The 22,553-nt window shown below is 34.2% G+C and overlaps 1 protein-coding gene across 8 annotated transcripts in view; it reads left to right on the top strand.

Moving 5' to 3' along the window:
• The window catches only part of LOC110110088 (zinc finger CCCH domain-containing protein 4), a gene marked incomplete at its 5' end in the record, with an annotated part of 128,511 nt that overhangs the window by 43,602 nt on the left and 62,356 nt on the right, over positions 1-22,553 (top strand). For all 8 annotated transcript variants that reach the window (XR_003699595.1, XR_003699596.1, XR_003699594.1 and 5 more), the window contains 7 exon segments: positions 112-258; positions 332-512; positions 11,444-11,727; positions 11,807-11,929; positions 12,581-12,725; positions 12,889-13,172; positions 13,264-13,455. Coding sequence is in view for 1 of the 8 variants with exons in the window: in XM_020841396.1 (XP_020697055.1) it covers positions 112-258; positions 332-512; positions 11,444-11,727; positions 11,807-11,929; positions 12,581-12,725; positions 12,889-13,172; positions 13,264-13,455 (1,356 nt within the window).

The raw sequence follows: 22,553 nt of genomic DNA, 5'->3' as shown, positions 1-22,553 counted from the left end.
TAAGTTTCTACGGCATGTATCCATTGTCATTAGTGAATTCTTTTCTTAATGATTTTTCTTTTGTCCAGTCTGGTAGTTCTTTTTGGATAAATTTCTCATGATACATCACAGGTGATACTCGCCACAAATATTGCTGAATCATCAGTCACTATTCCAGGTGTGGCTTTTGTCATTGACTCATGTAGATCATTACAAGTCTTTTGGGATCCTAATAGAAAAATGGATTCTACTGAACTCGTTTGGGTGTCAAAGTCTCAGGTATTCATGGGTTTTGTGTGATTTTAGTTATTTTTTAATGTACTTGCAAATGTTTGTGAAAAATGTTCTGTAGGCTGAACAACGCAAAGGAAGAACGGGTCGAACATGTGATGGTTTCATTTATCGCCTGGTCACACGGTCATTTTACAACCATCTGAAAGATCATGACTTTCCAGCAATATTAAGACTATCATTGCGACAACAGGTGCTAATGATTTGTTGTGCAGAATCTAAAGTTATCAATGATCCGAAAGGTACAATTTGTTATGCTCTATTGTTATTCAGGTTTGAAAGTTTTCTCTTTTTGCATATTCATCTACAAATTGATGAAATGATTGCCTCCTTTACATGACATGTTGCTAATATACAAGAAGATTCTATTCTCTACCTTTTCTTTTGTGACTTGCATTGTCTCTTCATTTTGGTAATTGCTTATTTCAAAAGCCTTCTTCATTTTTCCATGGTGGATGATGTAGACGTACATATTGTCTTTAGTTGTATTGGCCTAAATTTTGTGATTTTCTTTAATATTTTACCAGTTGCAACATTTGGTTACATTTGAAAATTTTTGGCTCGCTTATTATATTTATATATTGTTTTGTCAGTTCCTTCACAAAATTAGCGTGTAGGAGGTCTACTTTGTTTCTGGATGACATAATAAGAATATTGTTTATCATGTTAACAGCATTGTGCTTGTAGTGTACTTGATCTTTTGGAGCTTTGTTGCAGTTCTTTGAGGCTTGTTTTCATGTTTTCTTCATTGTTAATGTTTGCAATCTAGTGATTTGTTGTACTTCTTATCTTTCTTTCACGTTATAGATGTAGTATGTAAAGGGAGGAAGAATAAGGCTTTGCTCTTTAGCAATTGGGAAGTCTGTTTTTATAGTCACATATCTTTTCAATACAGTTAGGAAGTGGAGTTTTCGAGCTGGAAACCTAGGCCGTCACCTCCTTTATTAGAAAAAATGCAGATAGCATGATTAAATGGATTTCATAGTTTTTGGCACACAAATCAAGCATTTTTATAGTCTTTGGAATTGCTATATCATCATCAACAACAATTAGCTTTATATCAATTATCTTTTGTCAGCTTTATGGATTTTTATTTCTATTCATTTTTTTAAATATCACATGTAATGTTAGGTGTATCCTATGGAAATCTATTGAACAATTTTTATCTTTGTTACCTTTGTATCTATTGCTTTGCATTCTTGATCATTGGGTTTCTTCATTATAGATAATATGATTAAGCATTTTAGTTTGCCCAACTCTTTGATTTCAAAATCTTTAACAAGCCTTTTCCTGACATTTTTTCCATCGTTATTACCGGTGGCAATTATATCGTTAATATATATGATTAGATTTAAGATTTTACCATCAATTTAGTGTTTTATGAAAAGTGTATGATCTCTTTGGTTTTGTTTGTATCCAATTTTATTCATGTCTTCTGTGAATCTATCACACTGTTGTGGAAGATTGTTTATGACAGGGATGTAAACAAGTTGATTTGAGTCGAGTATCTGTCTTATGAAGCCTGACTCGTTTAACAATTAATTAGCTCGAGCTCGAATTCGAGCTCATTTAGTAAGCTCGAGATTGACTTGTTTAGAAAATAACAAGCTCGAGCTCGACTCCAAAGTTCGAGTTCGTTTGAAAAGTTCGAGCTCGAGATAGCGCTCGTTTGAAATGCTCTAACTTGGCTCGTTTAATTGGCTTGAATCTTTACTTGTAAACCAAAGTTTTCTTTTTTTTTTTTTTGTAATTTTTTTTTCTAACACATAATTATTTTTTTTTTTAATTATGAAAAATAACTTAACTAGTCATAAAATGTACACAACTTCAACTTTTAATTTCTTTAAAAAATTAAGTTGTGGAAGATATCAATATATTGTGAGGAATCATCTTTCTTTAAAAATTTTTATTTAAAAGTTTTATCAATATCAAGTGCAATTTTTATGCAGTTAAGTACTATAAAAACTTGATCAATATAAAAATAAAGCATTTACATCAATGTTAGACCAAATTGCATATCATCACATCATCACAAAAAAAGTAATTGGAATTATACAGCCCATTAATAAGTTTCATGATACAGCATAAGTAAAAACTCAATAAAAGATAGAATTATTTATTCCTTGTCTATCTGATATTCCATATTCTTCAAACTCTTTTATCTCTACTCTCTAGTCTCTAGCAACAATTAAGATGAAAGCAAAATAATAATTATTTTAGAAAAGTGGTCAAAACTCAAGATACAATTAATGAACTAATCAAAGTGGAAAATGCATTTGAAGAATAGCAGCTATAATATTCTCTTAGAAAATTTATTGCAATGGATCTTTTTGAAGAATTATGCAATTGAAACTTAGACTTAAAGCAAACTATAAATATCAATATAAAAATTTTTAACTAAGAAAACTCAAATGCTACAACCTATAGCACCCAATTGCAAGCTGCCCAACAGATCCAACCATAAGAAAATAAAAATGCTTTAAAACAGATTAATATTGCAACAAGTTTCCATCCTGAGATGATGACCTTCCAAAAGATCTTAGTCACTCATAGTTCCCATTTTCGAGAAGATGCATAATTAAACCATAGTGCAACAAGAAAATGCTAATAATGACAGTATTGTGATGTCACAAACGAAGTAAATATAATGCAATTCTTGCTAATAAAACTAGAAGTGAATGTTGAGTGAATGCAGGAAACAGTTTTATTTACCAGCATAGGTCTACAGTTCTGCAGTGCATTACAGTAATGCTACTCAAGCAATTAAAACATGTTCTGGCTAACGTGACAAGATACATATAAGAAAAGCTTGATGAATGAAGAGGTGGTAGGCAAAAGAGCTTGAAGATGATATTAAAATAGGTTAAGTTGAGTTGGTAAAAAGAACAAACATTTCTTAGAAAATAAAAATAAGGCATCACCAAAGCCTGAGGATGACCATTCCAATAAAATAAAAAGAAAAGGAGATCTAACTAAAACAAAAGAGTCTGCTTGTAACCAACATGCAGCGCACTCCGTCCATGGCTGAATCTGCAATTGTGCAAAATTTCTATATAAATATCGGAACTGTACATTTTATAACAGAAAAAATAATAAATGTTTTACCTTGAACCTCCAACTACACATCCATTCTCATTGCAGTTCATAACTTCAATAATTAGAATAAGAGTTAAACTATAAGTGAAATTTAAGACAATATATTTTTGACCTCAAATTTTCTCATGTAATCTATAAGACAATCTCCACCTCTTCATCCTCTTCTTCCTCCTGCAAAAGCAAAGATAATTGAATGTTCATATGTATGTTATATGGCATACCAAACAAATGTGTTCTATCTTGTATGTATTAATATTACCTTAACCCTTCCCTTCAGGCTATATAGCTCTAGCGAACCCAGTTGGAATCACATAGAAGAGCTTGCACAGTGTCGACCCCTAATTTTGATCTATATGTATCAACTACTCGTTCTGCAGCATTGAAAGTGGACTTTGAAGCTACCGTATTAATAGGGATGGGTAAAATATCAACTGCCATTCTCGAAAGTATGCAATATTTGGCTTTTTTTTCCACCATCCTATAACATCAAACTTCTGCCCTTCACTACAAAGTTCTAAGCCATCTTTCAAGTAGTTGTCTAAATCTGATTTTTGAGGTCTTGTGCTTGTTTTGGATGAAACATGAGGTGAAATCATGCCAACCTCTATATTTTTTAGAGCTAGATAGATGATCTACACTTTGCAATGAACTATTTGTGCTCCTTAAACTCCCTCTTACAATACCACTATCACCATCTATTTTGGCTTCAGAACTTGGAACATATTCCTCATACATTTTGTAGAGTAGACTTCCAACGAGTTGCGCAATCTATTGCTAACTTTCTAGTAGGTAATTATATTTGTTGGACAACCTCAAAAAAATCTGACTAACCTAGCTTCAGATGCATTAACAAAATACACGGTATCTCTAATTTTTTCAATAATATACTCCACAGTTTTTATGCCATTCTTAATCCTTAGGTTTAGTATGTGAGCACAACAACGTACATGAAACAAGCTTCCTCCAAAGAATGATTTTTTCTTCACTCTAAAACTGTCTTTTAAAAGCTTTATTGTCCTATCATTGTTCGATGCATTATCAACTGATATAGTAAATAATTTATCCTCAACACCCTATTCACAAAATGCCTTGTAGAAGGTATCAACAATTTCATTACCTGTATGTGGTGGTGGAAAATTCATAAAACTTAATATTAGTTTATGTAACTTTGATTGTGAATCAATATAATGAGCTGTGACTGCCATATACGAAATTCTCTGATTTTGACTTCTATAAACCTATAGCAAAACTAATTTGGTTAATGCTCTTTAAAACAATTTTCAATTATTTTTCTCTTTCACACACTTGTATCACATCATTGCGTGTTGTTGCTCGTGAGTACTTCACAAAAAGGTGACATAGACTTCAAAATTAAATTGAATCCAATTACTTGAACAATAAAATGTGGTTTCTCATTAATATATAATGTGATATCATCTCCCTAACTTTTTGATGATCATATTTAAAGGTGGTCAACATTCCACCATCTTGAGTGCTATGAGAAAACGAGTTTTCTATATCTGTTGGTTGGAATTATAAGATTATTTATTTTTTTAAGACACAAATCCTAGCAGTACAACGGTCTAAATATCTTTTAAATTTTGTAGTTGCACCAGTTACTCTAATAAGTAGTTGTTTTTTACAACATATTCTCCCTTTCTTTGCTCAGTAGGAAGAATAACTTCCTTCAACTCATCTCAAACTTTAGATCTTTTTTTTTTTTCCTTTTATTTCTTCCTATGATATCATCAGCTTCTTTAATGTCATTCACTTGATTTTCATTAGTTCACTTTTCAACCTCTTCGTCAATCTGATTGTCATCATTATGTGTATTGTTCTCATTCACAGGTTGACTGCCAACATAAGAGTTAATATGATCATCAAGTCTTCCAGTCTCAGTATTTACAGGCTCAACATTATCCCCTTCCATACTTACTGGTGTTAAAATTCTAAAATAAATGATAATAGCATGAGAATTGAAAATCTATTTTACATCAAAAAACTAATTCTCATTTTTTTTAAATGTAAGTAAGAGAATTAGAAAACTAATATACATCCAAATATACATCCAAAGAACAAAGAAGTAATCTATGAACCAAGAGAATCAAAGAATTAATATACATCCAAATATACATAAGAAACCAAGACCATCCCTATTAAATCAAGAGCAAATTGGAATACTGCAAAGATGCTTTAATGACTCCAAACAAATCTAAGTACTTAAATTAACACATGAACAACGACTAAAAATTATGTGGTTGTAAATTGGGGGAATTTCAACATTCTCTGTAAATCTGTTTTGTGAAACTATCTTCCATAATGATTCAAGCTTACATTTCTCCACGATCTTCCCAACTATCAAGATCACGTACAATGAGCAAACAAATTCCATACATTAGAAAACTTAATAGCCTAGAAAGATAAAATCATTTGAGAAATCAACATAGAAAGATGAAGGAAGGAGAAGTACTAAAGAAGGAAGAGGAGGAAGTGGGAAGATAAGAAGGGGAAGGAGGAAAATGAAATTACCTAGAGTTGGCTGCAGTCGCGTGAGAGAGGGCTGGACGGGAGTGGTATTTGCGCAACTCTGGCTCGGCTCGAATGGGCTATGTGAAGTGCGAACAGAGAGGCTAGTTTTCTCCCTAGAGTAGCCGCATAAATCAATCGAAGAAACAAAAGAGGAGGGCACAATGTGGCTAGGGCGTCCACGTGAGGAGGCGAAGAAGAACAAGAAAAGACGTGTGACAGCGTGAGTGAGGCGAGCCGCAGGCTAATCAGGTGGAGATGTAGGTTTTTTCCATATAACACATAATAAGCTTTTAAATATTTTAAAAACAATGATATTACAAATATATATATATATATATATATATATTTAATTGAGTAGCTTGATAAGCTTTCGAGTCGAGTTGAGCTCGAACTCTCGAGCTCGAGCTCGAGCTCGAAACTTAATAAGCTCGGCTCGGGAGCTCGTTAATGAGCCAAGTTCGAGTTGGATCGGCTCACTTACACCCCTAGTTTAAGGTTATATAGTGTCTTTGTTTTAAATTTGCACACTTAGTTATTTATGAGAAAGCTATTAAACCTAGGTGATAGATCCATATAGGCCTCTTCAATATTCCAATGTAAGAAAGCATTTTTTATCTCATACTAATACATGAATTATCTAAAACTGGCTAATAGAGAAATTATGCGTATTGTATTCATTTCTGTAATAGGTGTAAAAGTTTCATAATAAATTCCATAAGATTGAGTATATTCTTTAGCTAGCGGTCTCACTTTATACCATTTCAGGCTTCCATCTTTTGATATATTATAAAAAAATTCATTTGCATCCTATATGTTATTTTTCCCTTTCTCTAATTAAATGATCTCCCTAGTGTGATATTTTTCCAGAGCATTCATCTTTTCTCTCGTGGCATCCTTCTAATTTTTATTTTCAAGCTTTTCAAGTAGCGTTTGTGGCATTATAATGAAATTAGTGCTAATACTTATTAAAAAGGCTTTACTTGTAGGGGGAACTTTTTAGAAAGAATCGTATGGAGAGGTAGGATATAGAGGAGAATGTGTAGTGATTGGTTGATCATTATTATTTGATAATATTTTTGAGTCTTTAGCTTTAGATTTTGGTGGGACTTGTTCTTTTTCATTGACTTGAAGTGGTACAATGGCTGAATTTTGTACAGCTTGTGCTGTAGGAATGTTAAGATAAAAAATAAAAGTTTTATCCAAGGTTTAAAAAGTTGAAATCAGGAATCAAGGCATTTTATCTCAGCGAGGTAAGGCATAAGCCTCGAAACAAAAATTTAAAATTCTAAAAAATTATAAATAACTCATAAATATGATAAAAAAAAGAAATAAATCATCAACATAGGGACTTGTTTGAAATTAAATGTTATTAGAACACAAATTAAAACAAAAAAAGTTAAAATCTTGAACTTCGTTGTAAATTAAAACAAGCATTTGACATGGTTTAAAAATAATTATATAAAGTCACACTTATCCCTAAATCAATCGAGGAGCAAAAATAAATAAACTCATAAATGCCAAACAATATAACAATCAAAATAAAGAAAATAATCACATATTGATACTATTAATTCTATAACCCTATTCAAATAATAAGTGTAGCAAATTACTGCAGGCATATTAAGGGAACAATAAACTATTACATTCATTAAATTTATTTACCTGTATATAGTTTTCAAGATAGATTTGTTTAAAGAAATTTTGTTTCTCATCAAAGGTGACATCTTTTAATGTAAAAGATTTTTTATTGATAGAATGGTAACAGTTACACTATTTTTGAGTGGAGAATACCCAATAAAGACACATTTGAAGGCTCTAGGATTAAGTTTATCTAGTTGTTATTCATGAAAGTGGACATAGGCAATGTCCTAATGATTTATGGTGGAATTTTGTAAGTGCTTTTTTTGTAGGGAAGACTTCTGCTTGATAGTTTATAGGGCTTTTGAAGCCAATCACTCTATTGATTAGGTATGTAGAGGATAAGACTTCTTCCTAGTATTATTTGATATTTATGATAAGCATCTTGATGACGTTTAGAAGATCACTTTTCTATTATGCTACAACATTTTGTTGGGGAGTATCAGGATTGGAGGGTTGGTGGATGATACATTCTTTTTGATATAAGATGATAATGTTTGGTTAAAGTAATCATGAACGTTATCAATCCGAAATACTTTGATGTTATCATGAAATTATTTTTATATTATGACAATAAAAATGAGAAAAATAATACTCACATCATTTTTTTTTTTGTTAAGATATACCTATGTCATCCAAATGTAATCATAAAGCGAAGAATCCTGTAGTTACAAAAATGTTGTGGATTTTGGAAGGTCCTGAAATGTTAGTGAACCCTTAGAAAAGAGTAGATCTAGAATAATTTTCAGGAAAAATAACATGATTATAATTTGCAATTTCACAAGTCTCACAATGAAATTTTTTATGTTTGCATTTAAAAAAAAGACAGGTAAATATTTTTTGTATGTTTTTGAAAGACAGATACCCTAGCATATAATGATGTTCACTGTATTGAGGGCAAAAATGATGAAATATGACATGTGATTTCTATCTTGAAGAAGATATACCCCATTTCTTTTCTAGCTTGCTCAGTCTTCCCTTTAGTGAGGTCTTGAAATACATAAGGATCATAAAAAAATATTAATTTATTGCTGTGGTCTTTAGTGATTTTATTGATTTATAGAAAATTTACTATAAGATGGGGAACACGCAGTACATTACTGATGGTAAATTTGGACGGAATTGATCTATTTCCTTGAATTATAAGAATTTGCAGAGAACTATCGGCCACTTTTGAATATGTTTATTGGACGGTGTCTCAAATTTCCTTTGTGATAGAGAGGAACTCATATTGCCTAATGATTTCAATCATTATGATATTCCACAACCATGTCATGATAAATGAAATTGTTTCATCCCAAAGTACAAATTTTGAGTCATTCGGCTTTGGAGGATCTACAAGATGATGGGTCTTCTTCCCCTTTCTTTTCAAAGTTCTTCACAATTCAGGATCACTTTAGATAGTTTCTCCCATGTAAGCAATATGAGGCATATACCCATTGGAGTTTTCCCCTAAGTCTAACTTTCACCATTCATGATAGTTGAATCATTGGAAGGGAAGTAAAAGAAACTAGACAAAATGAAGTGAAGAATTCTGGTAAGAAAGTAAGAGAACGAAGGTTGAACCTTACTTTGATGCCACATTTGAAGTAGAAAAAAACCACTTTAAATTTTATTTCTTGATTCTTTACAAAAATGTGAATGTATAGATTTATACAAAAGTCTTTAAAAAAAAAATTATTTAAAATAATATAAAAAAAGTCCCCAAGAGGGGAAACAACTAGAAGGAAAAGAGGAGGCATCTAATGGAAATAAGATGATCGATCCATTGGTTAGAATCCTTAATATGCATGTTTAAGAATTCCTATGAAGATTGGTTGACTTGTATCTCCCACTACCATTTAATAGTTTTCTAATAGTAGATGAATGACCAAACAAAGGAATTTTTTTCTAAATTTAGTTTTTATTAAGTTCTTATGTCTTCACGCATTCATTTGTTATCTAGTTGATTAAAATCTGATGAATTGGGGAATTCACATTCATTCATTTAATAAGGTTCGAACAATATGGAGAGGAAAATTACAATTTTAATATAAATTCATTTTGAGTGTTTAATATCTCATTTTAGGAAAGTTTAGCTCATATTTTCTTGTCCTACTTTAAAATACAAATTAGATTAATGTTATCTTTATTAACATTAACTTTGTCTTAAATATTTGGGATTACTATTAAGAATCTTCATTTTGTACTAATTAATGTAAAGCACCACTAGAGGTGTTACTTTAATCTAGTGAAATTATATATGATACAAAATTGATTTGGAGTACAAAATCATTTTGTTGTCAAGAGAACATGTTCTAATGGTCAACCTAAATACTACTAATGGTAGTCCTTTCTTAATTTTTAAAGTTGTTCACTCAAAAGGAAATTACATTTTTTATTTAAAAGAAGTCTTAATATAAATTTCTTGCATCCTTGTCCACTTATGCTTCATTTGGGGTTTTTTTTTTTATTGATTTTTAAAATTAAGTTTTAATAGAAAATTTTAAATTTTACTACTAAAACTCTATTTTAAGAAGCAATAATAAAGTCGTCCCAAACAAAGTTTTAGTCTTTTTTTTTTTTGAGTTTAGTTAGTTGTCTAGTAAAATATTTATCACATTGATGAATTTATTTTTGTGAAATAATCAGTTGTGTAAATCATGGACAATGTTTTCTTCTTAATTTTGAAATATTCTTAATAAAAATTATGGTTATTAATTATGTTCAAAACATACATGAAAATCTCTTAAATTTTAATTGACTTGAAAAACATTTGTTCAACTTACGGATAGCCCACATCAAATTAATTTCATTAAATTTGAAATTAAGACGATGTACTTATACAGAGAGAATTTCATGCGCGCTATTGAAATCTTTATATTTAAAATTATAATATCTTTCCCTAAAAACGAGCTCTTGAACCTTGCACATGTTGTAATCAAATCATTAGAAATTTGATGAAATGTTGAGAATGGATGTTGATATGTTTGCCGTAAATTTTAATATTTTGGTGAGAATTTGATTCATGGAGATCAGATGGTGGTAGTTTTGTAAAGGAAAAAAGATTTAGGTGTTACATGATAAATTAGCCTCTCTATAAATGTAGATGTATATGCATCTTTAAGTAAAAAAGACACAAATTATATGCATGTTTATTTTGTTTGTGGTTGCTTCATACATGCCTACTTATGGTATATATAACTTTGTAAATATATTACGTATAAATATATATGTATATGTATATATATATATATATATGCATCTTTAAGTAAAAAAGACACAAATTATATGCATGTTTATCATGTTAGTTTAGAAATTTAGAAATTTTTTTTTCTAAAATTAAGAGACTAGGCTCAAATTTGTTCAAACAAGACTTAAATCAAGACAAAATAAGAATTTTATGTTTCAAGTTGAGGTTTGCTTGCTTGAACTTGACTCAACATTGCCTCTAATCAAAATCCAATTAGATGGACGAATTTGGTTTTCATATTGATAGTAATTGTCTATCTATCTTCCCATGAGTAATAGGTAGAGCTTTCTCCTAGATTAGAGGCAATGTTGAGTCAAAAGGGTCACTTGACTATTCATGAGAATGCGTTTTAATGCCAGACTATTTAATGTATTCAATTCAGTTCCATGACTCCTCAATTCTGATTCAAAATAATCTAATAGAGGGACTATTTTGGATCATATTTGAAGAGTCAAGGGAATGGTAAAGAGGATTGTATTAAAGGAGTTAAAGAATGTTGAAAGAAGACTATATTATAGACTTCTGTTATCAAGTTTCTTTCATATGCAGCACTTTTCAATCATTTCAAAAGCTTCACCTATCTTGTAGGTGCCTGGTTTGTATTCCAACTTATTGAGGAATATTTATTCATTGCACATTATAGTATTAGGCTAATGTTTCTTTTTGGCTGCTCTCAAGTGTTGTTGCAGAAGGTTCTTGATCCACCAGATCCTGAAACAGTTGAAGATGCTCTTAGTTTGCTTGTTCATATTCATGCGCTGGAAAAAATCCATTCTCACCGGGGGCGCTATGAACCAACATTCTATGGACGGTTGTTGGATAGCTTGCCATTGTCCTTTCACGCGTCTCTACTTGCACTCAAGTTTGGTGAGATTGGATTCTTAAGAGAAGGAATTCTGATCAGCATATTAATGGATATCCAGCCTTTGCCGATACTGCAACCTTTTGGGCAACAAATCTTGGTTTGTGGTCAGCAGAATGAGTGGTTCATAAATTTTTTAATTATATTTAATTATTGTAATTATTTTGTGATTGCTACAGTGTACACAGTATGTGAATAGCTACTTTGGCGGCAAGAACAGTGCCTTTCTGCTAAACGGAAAGAAAGAGTTATTGTTTATGGCAAACTTGTGTGCCTACCAGTTTTGGCAGCGTGTTTTCAAGGTAAATAAACTTGACTAGGTGATAACTATCTGCTTAGGTTCTGCTGATGCGCTCTAAAAAAATAAATAAACTGAAAGCCCAAAATATATTCTCCTCATTTCCTATCCTTTAGAAGCCATAATAAGTATAGGATTTCCGTAGGGTGGATGCTGATGAGTGGAGCGTTAGGACTTTGGTGCATACATTGACTCTGAATCCAAATTCCATCTTTCTGAACGCCACCCAACTTGTGTTTTGATATAGTTTGCTGATCTAATTTGAAGTATTACTATTGATAGTGTCCTTTTTTGAAGAAAAAGCATAGCCTATCATTTCTTGAACAGGCCAGAGTTCGTGCCTAAACTTTTTCCTTTGGAACCCCCTCCTAACCATCAGGCTATCAGAGGCTGAACCCAATCAGATAAACATTACATAATTGTAAATAGTTTTTTCTTTTGGTTTAAAATTATGCATGTATGTAATTTTCATCAAAATAGAAAGAAAACTGTTCTAGTGCAATATTGCAATCTGATTTAAACAAGATACATTGCAAACATAACATGCAACCATTTAAGATGAACTTTGCAAATATATTTACTTGTAATCTCTTCAACATTTGTCCTTTTTTTTGTAATTTCCTATCTTTAATTATGTCTATCTTTCCCTTTATAGGATAAACTTCGTCTAGAACGACTAAAGCAGGTTGTCAAAGTTAATGATGTTAAATCATCTGGAACTCTAATCACTAAGGTTGAAGAGGAATGGTGCTTGTTCCACAATCTTTTGTGGGGGTCATTGCATCATATCTCTGATATTTGTATGTATCTTGATTTCATAATTGGCTGAAGTATTATTGTATTTTCTATTTCGTTCTTGTGTCAGTATCTCCATATGCATGTATGCTCGTCTTTGTTAGCTTGTGGATAAGACCTAACTGCACTTAACTTCTCTTTATTGACCTAGATCTTTCTTTTCTTTAGATGATGATATAATTAACGGTTTGCACCGTTTCCGCCCGGATTTTTTTGTAAGCAATGAATTTCCAACTTACCATGAACCTTATGCATTTAAACATACTTGCCTTTTGCAATCCAAGACTTTTGAGGATGGTTATGTCCCCATAGTAAATGAGGTGGCTGATTCTTATGACAATGAAAATAGAGACTCTTCTGGTGCAACAAGATGTCTTCTTGTACCATTTGTTGGTCCAGGAGACTTTCAATCTTCAACAGTCGCTGAAACGTTCAGGGCCCTAATAAAAGAGGTATGAAAAGTATTTTTTTTTAATTCTTTGTTTTCTCATTATGCACTTTGCTGGGCCATTTCAAATCTTTTTTTTTTTTGCTTTATTAAAGATAAGGATGCAGTATTTAGATGATGCTACTGAGCATCAAGGTCAAACTGTTGGTGGCATCATCTCAAAATCAACGGAAGCAACTATATGCAAATTCTTTCTTAATGGAAGTTGCAACAGAGGCGATGAATGCTATTACTCTCATTCGCTTCAAGCCAGAAAACCTTTATGCAAGTTTTTTCTTACGTTTCAGGTACGGAACCTTCTTAAAGTTTTGTTTTGCCATTGATCTATTATCGGCCCATCTATCCTTTGTTGTAGGAGCCTCTTGTTTTATTTGGATGATTTGAAATAAATGCTTCAGCTTTATGAAATGTTTGACTTGCTCGTGCATTGATGATTATTGTTATCACTAGCACATGCTAGTTCATTTATCATAAGTGAGTATGTATCTTTAGATTTGTTTTTGCATACCACTGTTTTGCAATTTCCTGATAGGCTCAGTATGTGTAATGATTTGGCATGGTTTAATGTAGCAGTACACATAGCTGGAACTATAGTTTCAACAATTGCAGGTTCCTGGTATAGTGATACATCTTTTCATTTATGCTACTTAGGCTTTTGTTGACCTACACATAAATCATAAAGCGACAGAAATTCAATCTGATTGAACTTGAATCTGCTATCACACCAAATTCACTCAAAATGTCTCAATTGCAATAATATTTTTAAACAGATTCTATCAATAAAGTCCATAAATCCTGCAGCCCTTTCCCATCCATCACATCATACCTGTGGCGTGATTTGAGTCCTATCTGGCTTTTCTTAAATATAAAAAAAGTATTAAAATCTATATCTATTACACACTCTCTCCTTCACACTGTCATAGAGTTGCATGCCACTTGCTCTTCTAATCTTTACCCCTTTCTTCCTAGTTTTCTCATATGGATCCCTCTCTCACCCGTGCACTCTTTCTATTCTCTAATCCTCATCCTTTGTGTCAATTCTGCTACGGAGCCCCTCTTATCGACCCAGCACTTGTTCCCTCAACTAACACATTGATTGTTCTTGTATATGTTGGAGAATTTTTGTATCCTCAAACGGATTGCATATTTTATCATCGAGTACGGCATAATAACATGACATATTACTCCGAAGGGTAAGAATATCATTTTCTTATGGACTCAACTATAAAATTTACAATTTTAACAGAGATTCCCCCACTCGATGTTTGGTCGAGCGGGGTTTAATTATTTCTGGGGTATAGACATCCCATAGGGGCAAGCCCCGATGGTTATTTACATCCCATGTTTTGATTTGGGAAAACTTTTGATTAAATTAGTTGTTTTGCTTTCTTTTTGAAGTCATTTAAACATTGACTAAAGTTGATTTTGTTTTGAAATCCATGAAATTCTTAGTTAAAAAGTTTGGCCTTTAGGAATTTCAAGGAAAAGGTGATCAACTAGGAATCAGATTTTGGAATGAGAGCCAGAGGAGGTGAAGTAGGAGCACTTGATTCTGAGGGACACTCAGAAGTGCTCGGACTAACCTATGTTGGGCTTTACATTTTAACAGTCTAATTTTTGTTTAAGTTGATATTTTTTTTAGAATGTTGGGGCTTACATTCCTTCAACATATATTGTAGAAATTGCCCGAACGATGAGGACTTGTAGGGTGATTTGGAATCAACCCATGCCTCGGACCCTAAGACTAAGGTGAGGACTACCGATAGGTAGTGCCTCGAACCTAGATCTAACGAGTGCAAAGGGGCTTACAAACTACACCTCACAAAAGGCATAGCTTGCCCGACCTTTGGATTTATTGTCCCGCCTGGAAGAGACTACCAGCTAACCCTCCTAATCGCTTTTAAAATCATGTCATCCTGTCTCAATGCAAATGTAGAGTGGGGAGGTTGTTTTTATTTAGAAGGTAGAACTTATAGCTTGTCTTTGAGGCCAAGATGCCTAATTATATGGGTATTGATGAAATCAAAAATTTGGGAGAGGGACCCAAATTTTTTATCACAAAAAACATACTCTTACTAAGATAATAAAAATTCAAATAACTCATAAAAATTAGACTAATTAGACAAATAAACTAAAACACCATTTTCATATTATAAAAGGACTTACAAACAAAAACTCTTACAAACGACACTTACAATTTGGACGCTTACAAACTTTGACACAAACAAAATGACACCCTAAACTTGCTTACTTTGAGAAGAAGGATACAATGGAATGGTTACTATGGAGAGAAGAAAGAGATTAGAAGCTGAGACGAAAGTTGGAAAGAGCCCGCAGGATTTCCGGAGGGGATGAGAAAGAAGCTTAAAAAGAGCCCGCAGGATTTCCAAAGCAAAAACCACTCAGGTTTCTTTCCAAAAATCACATTATCACACTTCTATACAGCCACAAAACATCTACTATATATAGGCATAAGTAGGAGAATGCCAAAAGCCACCTTAGTTAATGTTCACAACATCCCAAGCTTCTTTTCCAAAAGCCATTTCGAAAACAGCCCAAGCTATTTCAGAAAAACAGCCCACATTAATTCTGTTACGGGAATCACAGGTAACTCACGGCACCAAGGAGCCATATTCTCGGAAAGCAAGCAGCCCGCCAGAATCCAAAGCAGCAAAGTCACAGATTTCGGGAAACACCCAGCAGGAATCATTGGTAATCACGGCACCAAGGAGCCAGCAAACAGACCGAATTCAAAGCAGCAAAGTCACGGAAAAATACATCCCTGTTGGAAATCTGAGACCGGATGGACTCCCAAAGGAAAAAGTATTCAGATATAAATTCAAATGCTTTGAATTCAACCACCTTTTAAAAGCAAGCCACGGTTCTCCAAGAGACAAGAAGAAAAGGGGAAGGGGAAGGGGAAGGGACAAGGAAATGCGAAGAAAAAAAGGGAAAGAAGAAAAATCATTTTAAGAAATAATGAGCTAATTTTTAGTTCAATAAATGAACTAAAAATTAGCTCATAATGAGCTAATTTTTTTACAAGACATTAATAAGCTAGAGGAGTCAAAAATCAAATATTAGGATTTGATTTGACCCCCCCCCTTGCCTACATCAGGTATGCATTTGTTGACTCAAGGAAAATAGATTTTTGTTATCTAATCCTTAAATGAGGGTTTTCTATATGCAACACAATTGGGCTATGCATGATTGTTTTAAATTTAAAAAAACTTAGCTCTTTATAGGGAACCATGCAAGACTTTCTTATTTGTTAGAAAATCATGAAGCCTAAATCAGTTTTTTAGATTGATTACATTTTAATAGATAGAAATCTTATTTTTGTCCTAAGAGCCTACCATATCAAAAGTCCAAGTCACTCCCAAGCAAAAGCAATGTAAGAAACATAGGAAAGAGCATGCTTTTCTATTGCGCAATCAGGTAAACAATCAAACATGCTTTTATTTATAAATAAAATGCAAGGAATGAAAACAGAGTCCATATTATTACAAACAGATTTGGCAGCTGAGTTGCCTGCCATTATACAACCCAGTCAAATTTACAGACTCTACTTGTGGGGGTCTTCAAGCTTCAACCTTTAGAGGGGTACTTTCTCCCTTGATCCTCCTTGCTTACTAATCCAAACCCCACAAGTTTCACACCCTAGATCTAATTAAATACATGGTGTAAAAATAGAAAAAGACTCAAATCTGCAAAACAGAGTCATGGGGCAATTTATATAGCAAAAATATGAGCATCCCGAAATTGGCCTAGCACTTAGAGTGCTAAGCGCTAGGCCCCTGCTTCTACCCTATTGGCCATGCCTCTTGGGGGGTTTTAAGCAGCGCCTGCAAGCAAACAATATTATGAGGCTTGTGTGGTATGTCACACTAAGGGTCCTAGAGTTTTGGTCTAAGGAAGAAGTGTCCAACATGTAGCATTTGGGACACATGTTGAGGGATTTTCCCTTAGCTTTTGGAGCTAAGAAGAAAGGGTAAGAATCTAACATTTAGCTTTTGAGCTAAATGTTGGAGAGTTCTCTCTAGCTTTTGGAGCTAAAGAAAGGAGAAGTCTCCTACAACTTTGGAGTTTGAGGAGTATTGAGAGAAAATGCAACTTTTGGGTTGCAAATTCATAAAGGTCTTTGGACACTTTGGTGCCCAAAAAGAGAGTTGCACCCTTCCAACTTGAGTTAGAAGGGTAAAGAAAAATAGGACTTTGAATCCTATGTTTGAGATGAAATTACATGTTGATTTTGGTTCATCAAGTAAGATAATTTGGAATAAGATTGGACAACTCAACATGAGTTGAGTGCAAGAGGGTTCCATACAACTCTTGAGTTGTAGGAAGGGTGATTTTCTTTACAATTTTGGGTTTGTAAAGAAGAGAGTTAGGTGCAACTCATGGGTTGCAACCTTCCGAATACTCTTTTGGACATTTGGCATCCAAAGAGAGGGGTATACTCTCCTAACTTGGGTTTAGGAGAGCATAAGGGAAAAGAAAGTGAAAGAACCTATGGCTTTGAGCCAAGGTAAGGAGTTCCTTAAAACTTTTGGAGTCTATAGGAGTGAAAGAGGATTTGTAACTTTAAGGTTACAAATCAAGAATGTGCCTTCTTGAATTTTTGTATTCAAGAAGGTGGGATTTCATTTTCTTAATTTAGGTTAAGATAAATGAAGGGTATTTTGATGATTGCCTACAATTTAGATTTGTAGGAAAGGATGTAGTTCGATGTGCAATTTAGAGATTGCAAATTGGAGGAGTTCCTTTGAACATTTGGTGTTCAAAGAAAAAGGTTCATTCCTCCAATTTGGGTTGGAGGAGAAAATGAGAGGGGATGTGACTTGGGAGTTACAACTCTAAGAGAATTCTTTGAACATTTTGGTATTCAAAGGGCAGCGTACATTCTCAAAATTTGGATTGAGAGAATGAAATAATTTCCTACAATTTTTGGATTGTAGGAAGGAGAGGGTGCAATGATTTCCTACAACTTGTAGGAAAAGGAGATATGAAGTGCAACTTGTAGGTTGCAAATTAGAGAAATCCCTTTTGAACATTTGGTGTTCAAAAGAGAATGACACATTCGCTTAATTTATACCAAGTGAATGGTGAGGTTTTCTACATTTTTTTTTTGTAGAAGAAGAGAATGTGCAACTTAGAGGTTGCAACTCATGAATGTCCTTGAACATTTGGTGCTCAAAAAGGGTTTCATCCTCCCAACTTGGTTTGAGAGCATGAAGAAAGGTTTAAATGCTCTCCTACAATCTTAGCTTGTAGGAAAGGGAGAGGGAAATGCAACTTAGAAGTTGCAAATCATAGTAGTCCTTTGAATATGTGGTGTTCCAAAAAGATGGGTATTTTCTCCTAATTTTGAGTTTTAGGAGGATTTCCTACAACTTTTGGGTTGTGGAAATGGGGAAATATTGTGCAACTAATAGATTCCACATTCATGAGTGCCCTTGAACTTTTGGTGTTCAATGGGGGGGGGGGGGATGACCTATTCTTCCTTAGATTTGGCTGAGGAGAATGAGAGGGCTTCTACAACTCTCAGTTGTAGAAGAAAGAAGCAACAAGCAACATTTGGATTGCATGTTGAAAGGGATTCCTTGGACATTTGGTGTCCAAGGAGGGATATTCATTTACTTAATTAGTAACTAAGCAAATGATGAAGACTAGGATTTGAGTCTTATGTCTAGGGGATTACTTATTGGTTTGTGTTCCAATAAATAAATGATTTGATAAGTTTCCTACAACTTTGGGGTTGAAGGAAAATATTGTAACTTAGAGAGTTACAAAATTTCCTAGAAGGCCTTTGAATATTTGGTATTCAAAGTGGGGTGATCATTCACTTAATTTTGGGTTAAGTAATGGAGAGGAAAGACTAGGTTTTAAATCCTAAGCCTAAGTGGGATATTCAATTGTTAAACTTAGATTCAAACAATTTGAAAGAAAGAAAGAACTTAGAGTTTGGTTCTAAGTTCAATAACATCATGCAATAGTAAATAGAAGTTTAGGGGAAACTTCAAATTACTATACATGAAGGGATTTGCTAACTTTGTGTTGTTAGCAAATGGAGAGGGGACTTAGGATTTGTTTCCTAAAATCTTGATTCATGCACTATAATAATTGGGATTTAGAGAACACCCCAACTACTAAGCATGAGGGACATGTACATAAGGAAGAGAACCTCCTACTGTCTTACAAATGTTTTGGATTTGCTTTAAAGAACGATGGTTAATTCCCTAATGCGTTAGAGGGTTTTCCCAAATCAAACTTGATATGATTTTGGGGATTCGGAAGTTTCTAGGAAAATCCTAAAGATCCACTTGGTAAGATCTAGGAGAAACCTAAAAGTAGACATGTGATGGCTTGTAGCTCCTAGGTTGGGGCTAGGATTCACACAATCTAACATTTGGAGCCTTGAAGAAGCTCAAAATATCATGCATAAAGAAACCTTCCGAACGTTTCTTTGAACATTTGGTGTTCAAAGAGAGGGGTATACTCTCCTAATTTGGGTTTAGGAGAGTAGAAGGGAAGAGAATTCCCCAAAGTTTTGAATGAACGTTTTGAATTCAAATGGTGAGGAGAGAAGCGATCTCGTACGATTTCTAAAAAGTTTTACAATTGGGTTTGATATCATCCAAGAAACCTAGAAATGTGAACGTAGTTTGTATGTTTAAGGGGATGAATACATGCTAAGTTTAACTATCATTGCACTTGAATCCTTTAATTTACAAATTCGACTAATCATGCTTAAGTAATTTGAATGCATGGTGGAGTATGATCCATAGACCTTTGATTGTCATGGAATACACCACCCTTGTTTCAAAAAGCATTTGAAAATTAATTGAGCATGCTTATAAATTCGTAAATTTTGGATATAAAATAAAAGCAAGCAAACAACCCTTAACATATAAATGCATTTCAATTATTTCATTATAAACCCTCAATTTGGAAGTTTCAAAAAAATTTGATTAGATAATTCTAGGAATGAGCACTCATGGGCTTGTGTAGGCCCATGTAACCTCAAAAATCGTTTAGAATTAAAAGAATCCATTTAGTCTCCTTCCAAGTCTCAAAGGGTTGGGGTTGTTCTAAACAAGTGACAATCATCATTCCAAGCAAAGTAAACTTGATGAAATGACTTGTCACGGATTTAGGTTGTTATGAATGTCATGGGATTTAAAACATAAGTCTTTGGAGGCTTGTAGTAAACCTCACAACGATTTGTATCGAACAAATCCGCTACAAGTTTCCACCAAATTTATTAAACATTGAACTTTAGCATACATAACATACACTAAATATATGTCAATTTTTTCATAGCGCGTCAACCTAAGGAGCCTAACCTAGCATGCGACACTATAAAGAAAAGTTTACACCCTAACACTTGATTTCTTGGTCAATTAGAATGGCCTACCCTATGGTTCAAACATAGGTAATGGGATAGATGCATGAATGCAAAAACATACCATTTAAAGGGTGTTGGACACTAATCCAACATCTCCATACGCATCAAATTCCTCTTCAGACCCTCACATAAGAGTCAACTAATGAAAATGACCCAATTTCCATAGCCTTTGCGAAGTGGACAGCCAACATAAAGGTTTTTGGGGAGCGAAAATTGAAGTTTCTAAGGTCCTAAGGTTCGGGGGCGTCAACCACACAACAAATGACCTTGGGGGACCCTAGGTTTCACTAAGTTTTAGTGGTATACCTCTCCCGGTTTGTCTTAGCGCTCTAAATTTCTGTCCAAGCTGCTGTCCAAGGTCCGCTCCAAGCTCCAAAGTCGCTCCAAGCTTCGATTCAAGATCCAAAATCGCTGTCCAAGCCGCTCCGGAACTCGCCGGCGCTGTCCAAGGCTCTTTGAAGGCCCCAAATCGTTGTTCGGGAGATTTAGGAACCTTCTTTTGCTGTTTAGAAGTCTTCGACAACTTCCAACTTGCTACGAACTCGCCGGAGTTGAGAGAGGAAGGAAGAAAAAGTCACTAACTTCGTTGATCTTTGAGAAAGGAAGTGAATGGCTGTCTCAACTTTTGATTTGCTTCCTTGGAGTGAGAAGAAAGGCTCAGATTCTCAACTGCACTTCCTCCTTCACTTAAGAGAGCCGCACACCTACGGCTTTGGCTCGCTGGAAGAAGGGCGACGGGCAGCAGGGAAGAAGCCGACACCTCCAGGTGTTTCGGCCGAAGGCCCTGGCGGGATCGGATAAGAGTTCCGCACGCGAGAGGGAGCGTGAACAGGGCGAAGGTTGTGCTATCGAGGGCTTCCGCGCGGACTGGGTGTTCTGCCTGGAACTCTTTCTCTCTTCTCTCTGGGTCGGGACGAAAACGAGAAAAGGGAGCCGAATACAGCTCCCCACTCTCTCGTTCGTTCTCTTAGGGACGCCTGCAGGGAGCCGCCCAAACGTCGCTTCTCCTCTCCTTTTTCGTGTAACGAGGGAAAATCTACTTGAGTAGATTTTCTGCCCAATTGAATTTAAAGTGGGTGGGATTTGTGATCCAATCTCATCCCTAGATCAAGAAATCTGATTTTAGAAATCAAATCAGCTTATGATCTCATTAGTTAGGGCTGAAATTGAGCTCGAATCGAACCCGGCTTGGATCGATTTGGGTGGGTTAGAGTCCGATTGGGTTCAATCAATTTAATTTCATGAAATTGAACTCGAAACGGCGCCGAATTGTGTCGAATTAGGCTCGACGACGGTCGACGGGGTTCGATTTAAATTGATTGATTTAAATTAAATTAAATTTGATTTAATTTAATTAAATTGATTCTTAATTTGGATCAATTTCACCTCGACGATGATCAATTGGGTTGATTGAGCGTGATCGAGCCTAGTCGGGTTCGATCGAGGTCGAGTCGATGCGAAAATATTCATCAACAAAAGGACCCCTAATATGTGTGGTGAACGAATAGAAGTACGCCACACATATTGACGTTGACCAAAGATTGATCAAACGAGATCTTCCAAATCAAATAGAGTATGATTTGAAAGGAAAAAGGAGATCTATGAAAGACTAAACTTAGATTTAGGCAAGATCTACAAAGATAAGGAGATTTCTATATATCACCTAAGGGGAAGAGTTTTGGATCACTCTTGGAAGAGAATTTAGAAGCGTTTTGACAACTTCTAAAATGGTTCCTAAAGACATTTGATATCTTTAGAGAGGATTTGATAGGAATAGAAGTATTTTGGCTACTTCTAAGAGGCTTCTAGAGATGTTGGGTATCTCTAGAAAGATTTTGGATCAATTAGAAGTATTTTGGCAACTTCTAAAAGGGATTTCAAAAGATATTTGGTACCTTTAAAGAGAATTTGGTTTGATTAGAAGAAATTTGATAACTTCTAAAAGAACTTAGGGATATCTTTCTATCACCTAGAAGG

The sequence above is a fragment of the Dendrobium catenatum genome, unplaced genomic scaffold (genome assembly GCF_001605985.2).
Source record: "Dendrobium catenatum unplaced genomic scaffold, ASM160598v2 original_scaffold_88210, whole genome shotgun sequence".
Classification (NCBI taxonomy): Eukaryota; Viridiplantae; Streptophyta; class Magnoliopsida; order Asparagales; family Orchidaceae; genus Dendrobium; species Dendrobium catenatum.
Note: the sequence above shows the minus strand (reverse complement) of the source record. Positions and strands in the feature narration are given on the sequence as shown.